The sequence below is a fragment of the Triticum urartu genome, chromosome 2A (genome assembly GCF_056163025.1).
Source record: "Triticum urartu cultivar PI428250 chromosome 2A, HENAU_Tu73, whole genome shotgun sequence".
Classification (NCBI taxonomy): domain Eukaryota; kingdom Viridiplantae; phylum Streptophyta; class Magnoliopsida; order Poales; family Poaceae; genus Triticum; species Triticum urartu.
The window spans coordinates 196,950,911-196,964,794 of record NC_141874.1 but is presented as its reverse complement, the minus strand read 5'-3'; the positions used below and the strand labels follow the sequence as shown (position 1 = coordinate 196,964,794).

General features: G+C 43.7%; 1 protein-coding gene across 1 annotated transcript; it reads right to left on the bottom strand.

Annotated features, from left to right (window-relative positions):
- Positions 1–235: 235 nt before the first annotated feature.
- LOC147984514 (uncharacterized) lies at positions 236–11,416 on the bottom strand. Its single transcript, XM_087541134.1, has 7 exons — positions 11,362–11,416; positions 9,028–10,689; positions 6,072–8,926; positions 2,444–2,543; positions 564–598; positions 443–456; positions 236–341 (listed from the first exon to the last, which is right to left on the bottom strand). Exons 1-7 carry the CDS (start codon positions 11,414–11,416, stop codon positions 236–238), a joined length of 4,827 nt encoding a protein of 1,608 aa, XP_087397260.1.
- Positions 11,417–13,884: the final 2,468 nt, after the last annotated feature.

Sequence of the window (13,884 nt, the reverse complement as noted above, 5' to 3'; positions counted from 1 at the left end):
ATCACATGAGCTCCTATGATAACAACTAAACATGAACAACAGCCTGCAAACCCTAAAATGGCATGGATCCACAACTATAGAGCTCAAGTAGGAAGCGATGCATGAGTAGGGCATAGAGCATCAACCAGACGAGCACCACATCAATATAGCCATGGCCATGTCCCATACAGTAGCCAAAGCAGAGGAGTGGGAGGAAGATGGACCTCACCGAGGGAGGTTGTAGTCGAGGCAGTACTCAGTGCGCGCCAGGGTTGCGCCTGAACACCGTCCAACCGGCAAGGAACCGCGTCGGAGTTGCGCCTTGCACCGTCCCGCCGACGAGCACGAACGCATCAAACAACCTATGTAAGAAAGGCATCGTTGTTTATCAGAAACAATTACTTAGGAATTAATATTTAACAGAAATGCATTTTTAGCACACAGATATACACAGGAAAAATACATGAGCAGATCCTTCTATCAAAGGTCACAAAAAAAAACAATATGGAATCAATATGTTAGTTAGAAAATGTTTTGGTAGAACATATTCAAAACATCCATGTGCAGTAAAAAAGGAACTTGACCTTGCTGCAATCATCTCTGAACCTGACACTACAGTCTAAACCAGGCAAAAGGAATAACAATGCAGCTTTCTAGTCCTGACTGCTTTTCTTGTGAGCAAATGCATAATAATTTAGACTCAGGTGGAACTATACAGAACAAAAACAAAATGGCTCCAATGAAGCAAGTATTAACCAAATAAACATATAAAGAGTTAGATAAACAATTGAACGCCACCAAGGCGTATAAAATTAAGAGGACGCCAGATATGCAATAACCCACCCGCACTGGAGGTCAGCGAAAAATCTATTTATACAATCATGTAAGCATCATAGCACTCCTAACCAAACCCACACATATTTTCCATTCCCTCTTCTAAATCATGTCAGGTCAAAACAGATATACAGCTAGAAGCAAAGACTGGATAAAAGGGAACAAACCTTGAGGCTGAACCCACTTGAGTGGTCCGATAAGGAGCAAATAATCAAAAACATCTAAACTGGCTTAGAGTGGTCCGGTAAGGCCCAAATCCTCAGGCTCTGCGGTAGCATCCAGATAGGAAGTGTGGCTTGCCGCACCCCACCCACACCAGCCATAGCCAGCCCGGTAAGGCATGATTATATTTTATAAGTTAAGAAAAACAAAAATGTCCAGAGTACCAAAGTCTATTACATACCAGTAGTGCGTTTTCATAGGAAATGCAACATGATATACCAAAAGGTACAGAAAAGAAGTGAAGCAACATGATAAAAGAGCAAGTGGTACAGAAAAGAAGTGAAGCAACATGATAAAAGAGGGCAAAGTGTTATGGCAGACCTTTTATTTTCAAAGAGTTGATGAGCTGGTGACCATATAATTTTGATGGTCTGACCAACTGTGCATACCATGGTTTCATGCTTGGAATTCTCTAAGCATTAGAAGTGCGGTTAATATAAAATTGTAGAGCACTTGCAACCAAGAAAAACATGCAAACACAATCCAAACAATATAAAAGTAAATCCGACCTCACTTATTTGAATATATCATTCACAAGAAATAGTATTGCTCGTCTTATGCAGTGTAAATTAGTACATAACATTTTTTTTCTTTCAAACGGATTTTTAGTTGAATATATCATTCGTACTATTTCAAAACCAAAATGTATGAAATAAAAACCTAAAACTCGACTGACTAAAACCACTCAGACATATGCTATCGCCAATTTGTGCATAAAGAAATATTCAAATCACATGATGGATTCAGAGTACAAAGCACATATATAGATCGTTCGTACCATAAGAGTGTAACTAAAGAAGTTTGATAATAATAATAATAATAATAATAATAATAATAATAATAATAATAATAATAACATAGGTCTATGCCATAGTTCCATCATAAAAACATACCTCGCTCTCTCTCCCTCAATGGGAAACTTGAAAAGTAACTTACTATAAAGTAAGCTCACAGGGCAATTAGCCCCCAATGGTAAGCATAAACCCGCGCAAGTATACTATGCTACGAGAAATGCCTCATCCTTAAACTGGAAATTTAAATATACTGCATTGTAAAAATCTGTCTTCCTAAAACTGGAAATACAATCTTAGCAATAGTCTAAGCAATATTGTTACTACTTCAAGAACCGGTTGGATCAGTTAGCTATTCACTTCACTTAAGGCCAACTTGATTCTATCATAGACTAATTTTATATAATTTCAGAACAAGAGAATTAGAGGGAGTAGCAAAGCTCAGGTGCACATGGATCCACAACACCATATCACAAATCAACCAGAGTAATAAACATCATTACTTTGGATAACGGCCTTGTACTTTACCTAGCTCCGACAACCTAGCTGTAGAAGCTTAACAGATCTTGGAAGAGAGCAAGAGAAAAGAATCGGATGGGAATGTATATCTTACCTACCTCGGTCGAAGATCGGCACGGAGGAGCGCTTGCCAGTCTTGTCCCTCGATAAATCTGACTGATTCAGGCATGCCATGGCCGAGACCGGCGGATCGAGTCGCTGTGATGTGGAAACAGGGACAGTAAAATATGATTTGTCGCTCTATATCCCTTCATGTTGCGCTTATCCTGTAGATGCGCCAGGCCAAGTTAAAGCTCGGTGAGCTTGGTAATAAAAGCATATATCTTCCTGATGATAGGATTGTCCGAAAATAGGAAAGGCAAACCGCATAATACCACAATCCAGCAAGAAAAAATTAGATACACGAGCAAACCGCTGTATGCATATCAATGAGTAGGAGAATAATATGGCTATATGAGAACATAGAGATTTCCATGAATGAGCATTTCTGGACTGTTGAATAAAAACGGATGTAAATATAATTATATATATATATATATATATATATATATATATATATATATATATATATATATAAGATTTGGGAGCTTTGTAGGCAAGCACAAAAAGACCAGATTCTTCAACAACTTGGCAATTCAGATGCAATAGCACTGTCCTCATGAGCATATAAAGAGAAGAAACAAGGTGCATTTCATCTCCATTAGAATTTGAAAATATAAAGAGAAGAAATAATGAAAATCCATAAGAAAGGCCAACAAAATTAATGGTTAAAGGGGTGGAAAACTAAAGAGTGGATGAGCTCTCCGGAGGGTCCTGGCCACAACGACACATATGGCCATACTAATGAATAAACGCTTCCTAGTATACATCAGGGGTTCACATACGTTACAGTTTGCTATCTAGAACAGTCTGAACATGAACCTAATTCTATTGGATAATTCAAAATGTGGTGTTGCATATACAGTAGCTAGCATATACTATACTTTAAATAAAAACTAAACCTACAGTTGTCTGCTCTATGATTTCAAAGTAGCATTCATGTAAGGCAAGAAACACATCAGTTAGAAACTATTAGTAACATGGGCACAAGCGTAGCTTAGAAGTGGAATAAGTAATGTACTCCTCTCTCTCTCTCTCGCTCAAAATTACAGCACTGCAATTGTTCCTAACTCATGTTGTGATGATCAAGTTATATGAGAGTGCATGTGTTTTTGTGTGTACGCATAAGTTGATCTAAGTTCACTATACGGTAACATAACACGTCCGAATAAATTCAAATGCCTAGATAAAATATTTCGCATCCAAGTCCCAAATGTTTACTACAATGAAAAGAAATTTGATATCAGAGATCAGTAGAAGGAAGACATACAACACAATTTCGGCATTCAGTCCAGGAGTGCATATACTTGTAAAGAACATGACTTAGTTTATTTATGTAGCATGGACCCTTTCATTTGAAGTAGGGAAGCACATGAATTTTGGCTACTGCACATGAGAATAGGCGCTGGGCTTGGGGCGCAAGGTAAGGATCCAAATACCTCAAGGTGGTGTGGAAACGGCAGGGTCGCTGGCGTCAAGTCCGTGCCGTGGAGAAAACTGTAGCAGTACAATAAGCCTCCGAAGCAAATAAGCTTATAGGTAAAATTACGTATCTGATCTGTCAAAATGGGGGAAATATGTCAAGAACTCTTACTATTTAAAAATCTTGTGCATTTATATGCTTGTAAGCTTAATTGAATTAGCATCTAGGCATATAGGCATATGTAATAGTTTTCCCTTTTCTCTCTTGGCTCTCTTAAAAAGCTTGTGCATTCATATGTTTGTAAGCCTAACTGAATTAGCATGCTAGTTAGAAATTAGAACAATGAAACGCTCAAATCAAAACAGCAAGAGCACATTTAATTGGTGTAGGAGCTGTAACCATGTGCATATCAATGAGCAGAAAAATAACATGGGCACATTTATTTGTTCCGATATCGAACAAAAATCACATATCACAGGGAAGTTATAAGAGCATGCATCAAGCTTAAACAGGAAGTTTGATATGACATCGCCGCTACACATTGCATATACACATACCTTCATTGTCGACTGATGTATGTCAGATTGTTGTTGCTCGGCCATTTCACAACGTGGCTAGCTCGAACGGTTGGCTCTTTGGAATAGGTTAAAATCTGATCATACAAAAAGTCACAAAATTCACAAATCACATCACTGTCATAAGAACATGCACAGAGGTTAAATTAAGAAGTCCAAGACAAATTCAATGTAGAATCCATATTTTTAGAACGGCCAACAATTATGTGCAAGACAGTGCATAATATTTTGTACCACAAAGTAAAACATTTTTACTAACCTTAATTCAGGCATATATATATCGGGTTCCCGGTTGCAAGCACAGTCAACTTGTATGATTTATCCAACCTGAACTTGAGCTGCAGCAGATAAAAATGCAGAGCATGTGTAAAAACAAGGAAGCATCAAGATAAACATAGAGTTTGCTATTGTTTTCTTCACGTGTGATAAACCCAAATGTCATGCCATCCAAAAGGAAGGTACAAACTAAACCAACACAAGGTACAAAGTGTAGATGATGTTCAGATGTGGGGGTAGATGGGGGGAGAGGAAATTCACCACCTTGGTTCTGGGTGCCTGCTCCTCCACCTCCTCAGGCTGATTTGCTGCAGATGGGATTGATTTGCTGGTTAAGGTTTTACCCACAACCTACAGAGACGAATCGAGCATTAGAGAGAGAGAGAGAGCAAGAGAGAGGGCAGGACAGAGGAGAGGGGAGAGGAAGTGTCAGACCCAGAGGAGTCTGAAGAATAATATTCAGAAAAAGGGGGAAGATTCCACTCAAACTAGCTCGATTTACTGGCTTAATTCAGAGAGTTTTAGTACAAGCCAAGAGGAACCTATGGCCGGCCAGGAACACTGGCGGCGGAAGGGGGAAACCCTAACAATTTCATGCCCTTGAACGAGCAGGAATCCTTGGCTTTATAGCCCTACAAATTGGAGAAAAGTAAGAAAGTAAAACGAAAAGCAGTGGGACGCTGTAAGTCCTTGCCGGAAAGTGAACAGCGACCCGAGCCTTGCTGCTAGCCGTCCGATGCCACTTTGACGCGATCCAGAGCTTCTCCTTACGCGAAGCGGTACGAGCGAAAGAAGAGCGTCCGATGGGCGATGGACGGCCCAGGAAGCTTCGCGCCAACGGCAGGGAATTTAAACTTAGCCGGACTGCTGTTGATTCTTCAGTTGGGTCCTGACAACTCCCCCCGAACGACTTCAGACCAGTCCTCAGGGCTGAAATCTAGGAAAAACCTTTTGTATGAACGTTGTATCCTCCCAAGTAGCATCTTTCTCGTCCATGTTACACCATTTGATAAGCCATCGCACTACTGGTATTTGGATATCTCCTTGAGTTCTGGGAATAAGTTTCCTTTCCAAGAGCTTTTCCGATTCCAGGAGAATGGTACCATCAGCATTGATGAGTGGCAGTCAGGGGTTTGGAATTGCTTGTGGCCCCAGGTGCTTTTTCAATTGGCTGACATGGAATGTTGGATGCAGTTTGCAATCGTTAGGTAGTAGTAGTTTATAAGCCACTGGGCCAACTTTCTCTGTTATTCTGAAGGGGCCATAATATTTAGAGTGAAGCTTGAGACAACGATGGACACTCAATGTAGTGTGTCTGTAGGGTTGAAGTTTAAGGTACACCATGTCACCCACTTCTAAAGTTCGTTCAGATCTCTTTTTGTCTGCATAATGCTTCATTCTGGTTTGGGCCTTCAGCATATTAGCCTTGATCTGAGCTGCTGTTTGTTCAGCAGTGAGGACAGAGGAAAATTCTTGGACCTGCTCAGTTGGGTAGAGAGCTGCTTCAGAGATCATGTTGGGAGGCCTGTTATATAGTGCTTGGAATGGAGTGATCTGTAGAGCAGTATGATAACTAGTGTTGTACCACCATTCAGCCAAGGAGAGCCAGTTCATCCATTTCTTAGGTTGCAGGAAAGCCATGCATCTTAAATAGTTTTCCAAGCATTGATTGACCCTCTTAGTTTGGCCATCTGATTGAGGATGGTAGGAAGTGCTCATGTGCAGTTTAATGCCCAGCTTTTTAAACAGTGCCTGCCAAAGATTGCTGGTGAACATGGTATCTCTGTCAGTGACTATAACTGAAGGTAGTCCATGTAACTTGAAGATGTTATCAGTGAATGCTTTGGCCACAGTACTGACAGTGATGGGGTGTTGCATTGGAATAAAATGCCCATATTTGGTGAACCTATCCACCACAAGTAGAATCATATTTTTGTTTTCAGAGGTGGGGAGGCCTTCAACAAAATCCATACTAATGTGACACCAAGCAAAGTCTGGGACAGGGAGAGGTTGAAGTAGTCCAGGATACTTGCAGTGCTCTGGTTTGTTGATTTGGCATGTGGGGCATTGTTTAATATAATCCACAATGAATTGCTTCATGCCAGGCCAGTGAAAGAGGAGTTTAACTCTCTGATATGTTGCTCTGTGGCCAGAGTGGCCCCCCAGTTCAGAATTGTGTAGAGCAGACACCAACTGATTTCTGAGGTTGGAATTTTGGCCAATGACTATTCTGTTTTTGTATCTCAGAATTCCCTGCTGAAGAGCATAATTAGGAATAGCAGTGGCAGAAGTTGCAAGTTGTGCCATAAGGTTCTTGCACCTTTGATCCTGGGTATAACTTGAGATAACTTCAGTTATCCACGTAGGTTTCACTTGAGTAGCAACCAATGATTGTAACCTGTATTTCACTCTAGAAAGAGCATCAGCAACTTTATTATTCTTGCCTTGTTTGTTTTCAATTTTGAAATTGTAACCCAATAGCTTGACCAGTAACATGTGTTGAATGCCCTCAGTTAGCTTTTGTTCTTGTATGTATTTCAAACTCTGTTGATCAGTTCTTATAATCAATGAAGAAGCAGCAAAGTAATGTTTCCAATGTTTCAATGCTTCAATGATGGCCATGGCCTCTTTATCATAAGTTGAAAGGGCAGCAGCCTTAGGGCCAATGGTTTTGCTGAAGTAGGAGATTGGTTTGCCCTCCTGCATGAGCACAACCCCAATTCCATAAGCACAAGCATCTGTTTCCAGGATGAAAGGTTGAGAAAAATCAGGTAAGGCCAGGACAGGGGCTTGGGTCATTTTATGCTTCAGTATGTTGAAAGCTTCCTGTTGCTCCTTCTCCCATATGAAGTTGTCCTTTTTTAAAGATTGAAACAGGGGTTTGCAGATAAATCCATAGTTTTGGATGAATCTCTTGTAATAACCAGTGAGGCCAAGGAAACTTCTCAGCTGAGTTACATTTTCAGGAGTGGGCCACTGGCTGATTGCTTCAATCTTGGAAGGATCAGTTGCTACTCCATCTCCCCTTATAATATGGCCCAAGTACTCCACCTGAGGTTGTGCAAATGTGCATTTGCTCATTTTTGCATATAGTTGGTTGGATTGCAAAACTTCAAGGACTTGTTGTAGATGGAGCAAGTGCTCTTTCATATTTCTACTATATATCAGGATATCGTCAAAGAAAACCAACACAAATTTCCTCAGATAAGGTGCCAGGATTGTGTTCATTAGCAGCTGAAAGGTTGCTGGAGCATTAGTAAGTCCAAAGGGCATAACTAAATACTCATAGTGGCCACAATGGGTGCTGAAAGCAGTTTTTCCAATATCCTCTTCCTGCATTCTGATTTGATGATATCCACTTTTTAGGTCCAGTTTAGTAAATACAGTGGCACCTTTCAACTCATCCAAGAGATCTTCTATGACAGGGATTGGATATTTTTTCTTTACTGTTTGTTGGTTAATTTTTCTGAAATCATTGACCAATCTCCAAGTCATGTCCTTCTTTTTAACAAGGAGAGCAGGGGAAGAGTAAGGGCTAGAACTATCTCTGATTACTTTGGTCTTGATCATGTCCTTGATTATAGTTTCCATAGCATCTTTCTGGTGGTGTGGAAGTCTGTAAGGTCTCTGGTTGATTATTTTGGCCTCAGGAGTGAAAGGTATGGCATGATCCACAGTTCTTTTTGGAGGGAGATCAGTTGGAGTGCTAAAAACTGGTGAGTATTTGTCCAAAAGCAGCTGGACCGGAGCAGGAATTACAGTGTCTACTGGTTCTTGAGTATCAATTCTGTTTAAGAGTAAGACAACTCCACAAACAGGCTCTTCAGAGAAATCCTCTTTAGTTTCTTCTTCCTGCACAGCTACAGAAGGTAGGCTCTCATCTTTGAAAATTTTCTTTTCACCATTTTTCAGAGTGATCTTCACATGCATTTCCTCAAAATCCAACTCTACTCGGCTGAAGGAAGCCATCCAATCTGCCCCCAGGATTACATCATAACCCTGAAGTTGTAGTACTCTGAGATCAGTGGAGAATTGTGTTCCTTGCAGTGAGAATGGGCATTGTAGTGCAATAAATTCTGACCAGAGAGTTTCTCCATTAGCTACCACCACTTTCCTTTTTCTGGTGGGAGTGAGAGCACAATTAGCTAGGTGGGCAATCTTAGGAGTGATGAATGTAGCAGTACTGCCACTATCAATGAGGGCAGTAGCTGGAGTGTTTCCAAGCATGACTGTGACTGTAAAACTGAGCTTCTTAGTTGATTTGATACCCATAAGAGCATGCATAGAGATTTGGAGGGGGTATCATCACTTTCCACAGGGGGAGGGATGTCAGTTTCATCTAGAACTTCAGTATAGTAGACCAGTTCAGCATCATCAGGGCAAGCAGCTTGTAGTGCTTGAATCTGAACTTGATTTGCCAGTTTGCAGACCTTTTTATGACCAGGAAACCAAGGTTCTTTACACTTGTAGCAGATGCCCTTCATTCTAGCTTGTTGAATGATTGTAGCTGTGTTGGTGGGTCCATGTTTTCCTGGATCAAATTGCAACTGCCTTTTCACCTGAGGAAAACTGTTGTTAGGTATAACAGTTTTCTTCTGTGGCTGTGCTTGTTCCATTCTTCTCGCAAGCCAGATTGCTTTTTGTAAGTCAGCAGGTTCATGACACTGGACATGGTGTTGTATATTGTGATGTAGTCCAGAGATAAAACTGGTTTTGTAGTAATCCTGGGGTAGAGCAGGATTATCTCTTCTCATCAAGTTCATGGCCTGCTCAAATTTGAGGATGCAGTCATTTACAGATCCTGTTTGGGTGAGTGCATGAAAGGATCTCACATTGTCACAAACAGAGGTTTCTGCAAACCTGTCACCCAAGAGCCTACAGAACCTGTACCAAGGCAGGGTGTTAGGTACAATTCCAGTACCTCTCCACCATTCTATTGCAGGGCCTTTAAGGTATGTTACTGCAATTTCTGTTTTCTGCTCTAGTGGGGTTCTAGCAGCCTCAAAGTACAACTCAATAGTCTGTATCCAGGAATCAGTACCAGTGCCATCAAATTCAGGAATGTTGTATTTTGCTAGTATGACTATTGGTAGAGGTCTTCTGTTGTCCAATCCTTGGTCTCTCTGCCCTATTCCACCTCTGGTTTCTTGTTGTGGGACTTGTTCAACTTGCTCCAGGTCCAACTGCACTATCTGCTGAGCATTCAGAGTTTGATTTACAACAGTGGGTGCTCTGGTTTCAGGAACAGGTTGTTTACTAGCAGCAAAGTGTGGATGCCTGTAATGGGCCTTGTTGCTTCCATCCAAGTTCAGCTCTTTGCCAGTGTTTTTGTCCACTAAGGTTGCAGAACCAATAGTTGGGGGAGTTTGAAGGATAGCCGTTGGTGCATGAGTTGGGCCTTGTGGTGTTTTTTGTTGTTGGCCACTACCTTGTGCTACCTCTTGAGGGCTTGGAGGATTTTCCCTGGGTTTGGGAAAGCCCACAATGAAGCTGTTCAGAGAGCCCTGCAATTCACTCAAGGTTTTCTGCAGTGAGTGAAAATTTGTAGCAACGTGGTCTCTGAAATCCTCAAAGTCTTGTCTGTCTGTTTCTTTGTTCTGCTGCAAGGTTTTGACATCTAGTTGCAAGGATTGGAGCTCCAGGTTTGCAGTAGAGGAGGAATCCGTAGGGCCCGTCATGCACAGCCAGAGCTGCAACCCGACCTTGGCCTTCGATCCTGCCGCCGCCAGCACCGCCGCCAGTGCCGCGCCTCCAGAAGTACACTGGATCTGGGAGGGAGGGATTTTACCACAGAGACGGTGTGTTTCTGCAACCTCTTCCCGCGCCCAAACCTGTATCGAATTTCCCACCGCCGCCAGTCGCCGCCGGAGAACCACGCCGCCCAACGTCGCCGGTGAGAAGTGGAGGATTTTATGGCGCCTCCAACTCCACTTCGGCACCGGATCTCGCGCCGCCCAGGAGAAACCTTGCTCTGATTACCACTTGTCAGACCCAGAGGAGTCTGAAGAATAATATTCAGAAAAAGGGGGAGTATTCCACTCAAACTAGCTCGATTTACTGGCTTAATTCAGAGAGTTTTAGTACAAGCCAAGAGGAACCTATGGCCGGCCAGGAACACTGGCGGCGGAAGGGGGAAACCCTAACAATTTCATGCCCTTGAACGAGCAGGAATCCTTGGCTTTATAGCCTTACAAATTGGAGAAAAGTAAGAAAGTAAAACGAAAAGCAGTGGGACGCTGTAAGTCCTGCCGGAAAGTGAACAGCGACCCGAGCCTTGCTGCTAGCCGTCCGATGCCACTTCGACGCGATCCAGAGCTTCTCCTTACGAGAAGCGGTACGAGCGAAAGAAGAGCATCCGATGGGCGATGGACGGCCCGGGAAGCTTCGTGCCAACGGCAGGGAATTTAAACTTAGTCGGACTGCTGTTGATTCTTCAGTTGGGTCCTGACAGGAAGCGGTGGCTTACCATCTACACCTGACCTACGCAGGGGAGGGGAGCTAGAAGAGCCGCAACAGCTTCTCCATGGCATGGCCCCCTTCCTTGACACAATCAGATGAGATGAGATGGGCCTGCACAAAGTCACGCATCAGAGGAAGATGAAACCCAAAGGAAGAAGAAGAAAAGGTAAGGAAGGATGCATACCCGAGGCTCTTGAGGGGATCCTGTGGATCTGAGCTACTGGCTCGAGCTCGGCCATGGCCGCCGCCGCACTCACCAACGCGCCGATGGGGGACGCACCGCTCCCGTACGACCCTGAAGACCCCTCCGGCTCGAAGGAATCGATCCTGCGAGGGGCGAATCCACCGGCCACGGGAGAGAAGGTGAGGGGATTGGGAAAAGGTGGGGGCCGGAAGCAATGGGGAGAGGGTGGGGCGCGGTGGGGGTGGTGGTGGACGACGGCGACAACGCCGGGGAAGTGGGTGGCGGGGAAGGGGGCTAGGGTTGGGGAGAGGGTGGGGGTGCGGTGGGGGTGGTGGTGGTGCTGGACGACGGCGACAACGCCGGGGAAGTGGGCGGCGGGGGAGGGGGCGGCTAGGGCTTGCCACGGGAGCTGCTGGCTTTTATAGGCTTCTATGTGAAATGGCCAAAATACCCTGGTGGGGGTATGGTATTTACAATTTGTTGCCATTGGAATTTTATCCGATGGCCCAGGTCGATCGGGTAAATATCTAATGACCCACTACGATTTGGATCGAGATCCGATGGTCTGTGTCGCGAGGAGATTTCAATCGGACGGCCAGAATGCCCAAATCGCTAAGGAGCTAGGGAGTTCGAGCGGATTCGTTTTTCCGGATTAGAGTCAGTCGCGGCGTCTTCCAGAAACCCCGGGGAGTGCGTTGTCGAAGCACGTGTCGAAGCACGACTTAGAGGCATAACCGCATTGAAAGCAATGTTGCAAGTGAGGTAATCTTCACACAACCCATGTAATACATAAGGGAAAGAGATACATCGTTGGCTTACAATCGCCACTTCACACAATTACCTGAATAAAGCATTACAACATCCAAATACAATCAAGGTCCGACTACGGAACCAAAATAAAAGAAGAACCCCAAATGTGACAAGGTCCCCGATCGACCCCAACTGGGCTCCATTACTGATCAACTAGAACAAAACAACACAAAGGACAAGATCTTCATTAAGCTCCTCCTGAGCTTGGTTGCGTCATCTGCACGGACTCATCGGCACCTGCAAGCTAGTTTTGGAAGTATCTGTGAGTCACAGGGACTCAGCAATCTCACACCCTCGTGATCAAGACTATTTAAGCATATAGATAAGGCAAGGTAATATGTGGAGCTGCAGCAAGCGACTAGCATATATGGTGGCTAACCTGTTCGCAAAAGAGAGCGAGAAGAGAAGGCAAAGCGCGAACGAAGAACTAAAGAACAACCTACGGCAAACATTACTCCAACACCGTGTTCACTTCCCGGACTCCGCCGAGAAGAGACCATCACGGCAACACACGCAGTTGATTCATTTTAAATAAGTTAAGGTTCAAGTTATCTACAACCGAACATTAACAAATTCCCATCTGCCCATAACCACGGGCACGGCTTTCGAAAGTTCAAATCCCTGCAGGGGAGTCCCAACTTAGCCCATCACAAGCTCTCATGGTCAACAAAGGATAAACCTTCTCCCGAGACATTCCGATCAGACTCGGTATCCCGGTTCTACAAGACAACTTCGACAAGTTAAAACAAATCCCGATAGGAGCTGCACATATCTCATTCTCAGGGCACAATCATATGAGACATCCTATGAGTAAAACCAAACCTCAAGTTGCCCCGAGGTGGCCCCGCAGTCTGCTCGGTCAGACCAACACTCAGAGGAGCACTGGCCCAGGGGGTTTAAATAAAGATGACCCTTGAGTCCGCGAAACCCAAGGGAAAAAGAGGCTAGGTGGCGAATGGTAAAACCAAGGTTGGGCATTGCTGGAAGAGTTTTATTCAAGGCGATTTGTCAAGGGGTTCCCATTATTACCCAACCGCGCAAGGAACGCAAAATCCGGGAACATAACACCGATATGACAGAAACTAGGGCGGCAAGAGTGGAACAAAACACCAGGCATAAGGCCAAGCCTTCCACCCTTTACCAAGTATACAGATGCATTAATTAAATAAGAGATATTGTGATATCCCAACAAGTAAACATGTTCCAACAAGGAACAACATCTCCATGTTCCAACAAGGAACAAACTTCAATCTTCACCTGCAACTAACAACGCTATAAGAGGGGCTGAGCAAAGTGGTAACATAGCCAAACAACGGTTTGCTAGGACAAGGTGGGTTAGAGGCTTGGCTCAACAATATGGGAGGCATGATAAGCAAGTGGTAGGTATCGCAGCATAGGCATAGCAAAAGAGCGAGCAACTAGCAAGCAAAGATAGAAGTGATTTCGAGGGTATGATCATCTTGCCTGAAATCCCGCAAGGAAGAAGAACGAGTCCATGAAGAAGACAAACTGACGTAGCCAACGGATCCTCACAACACGACGGTATCGGAACCAACCCGAAGAAGCAACACCGGAAAGAAGCAAACAATCATGGTAAACAACCAACACATAATCATGTCATGATGCACAATCAAGTATGATGCATGTCCGGTTTAATGAAGCATGGCATGGCAAAGTGCACAAGCAACCCTACAAATTAAGTGGAGCTCAATA

Bases quoted from the DNA above. Each gene is read 5' to 3' on its own strand.
- LOC147984514 (XM_087541134.1), bottom strand. From the start codon at position 11,416: ATGGCCGAGCTCGAGCCAGTAGCTCAGATCCACAGGATCCCCTCAAGA. The intron at 2,544-6,071 runs GTGGGTGACATG...TCCACATCACAG, and splicing joins GATCTGAACGAACTTTAGAA to CGACTCGATCCGCCGGTCTC. The intron at 599-2,443 runs GTAGGTAAGATA...TGCCTGGTTTAG, and splicing joins CGTGCCGATCTTCGACCGAG to ACTGTAGTGTCAGGTTCAGA.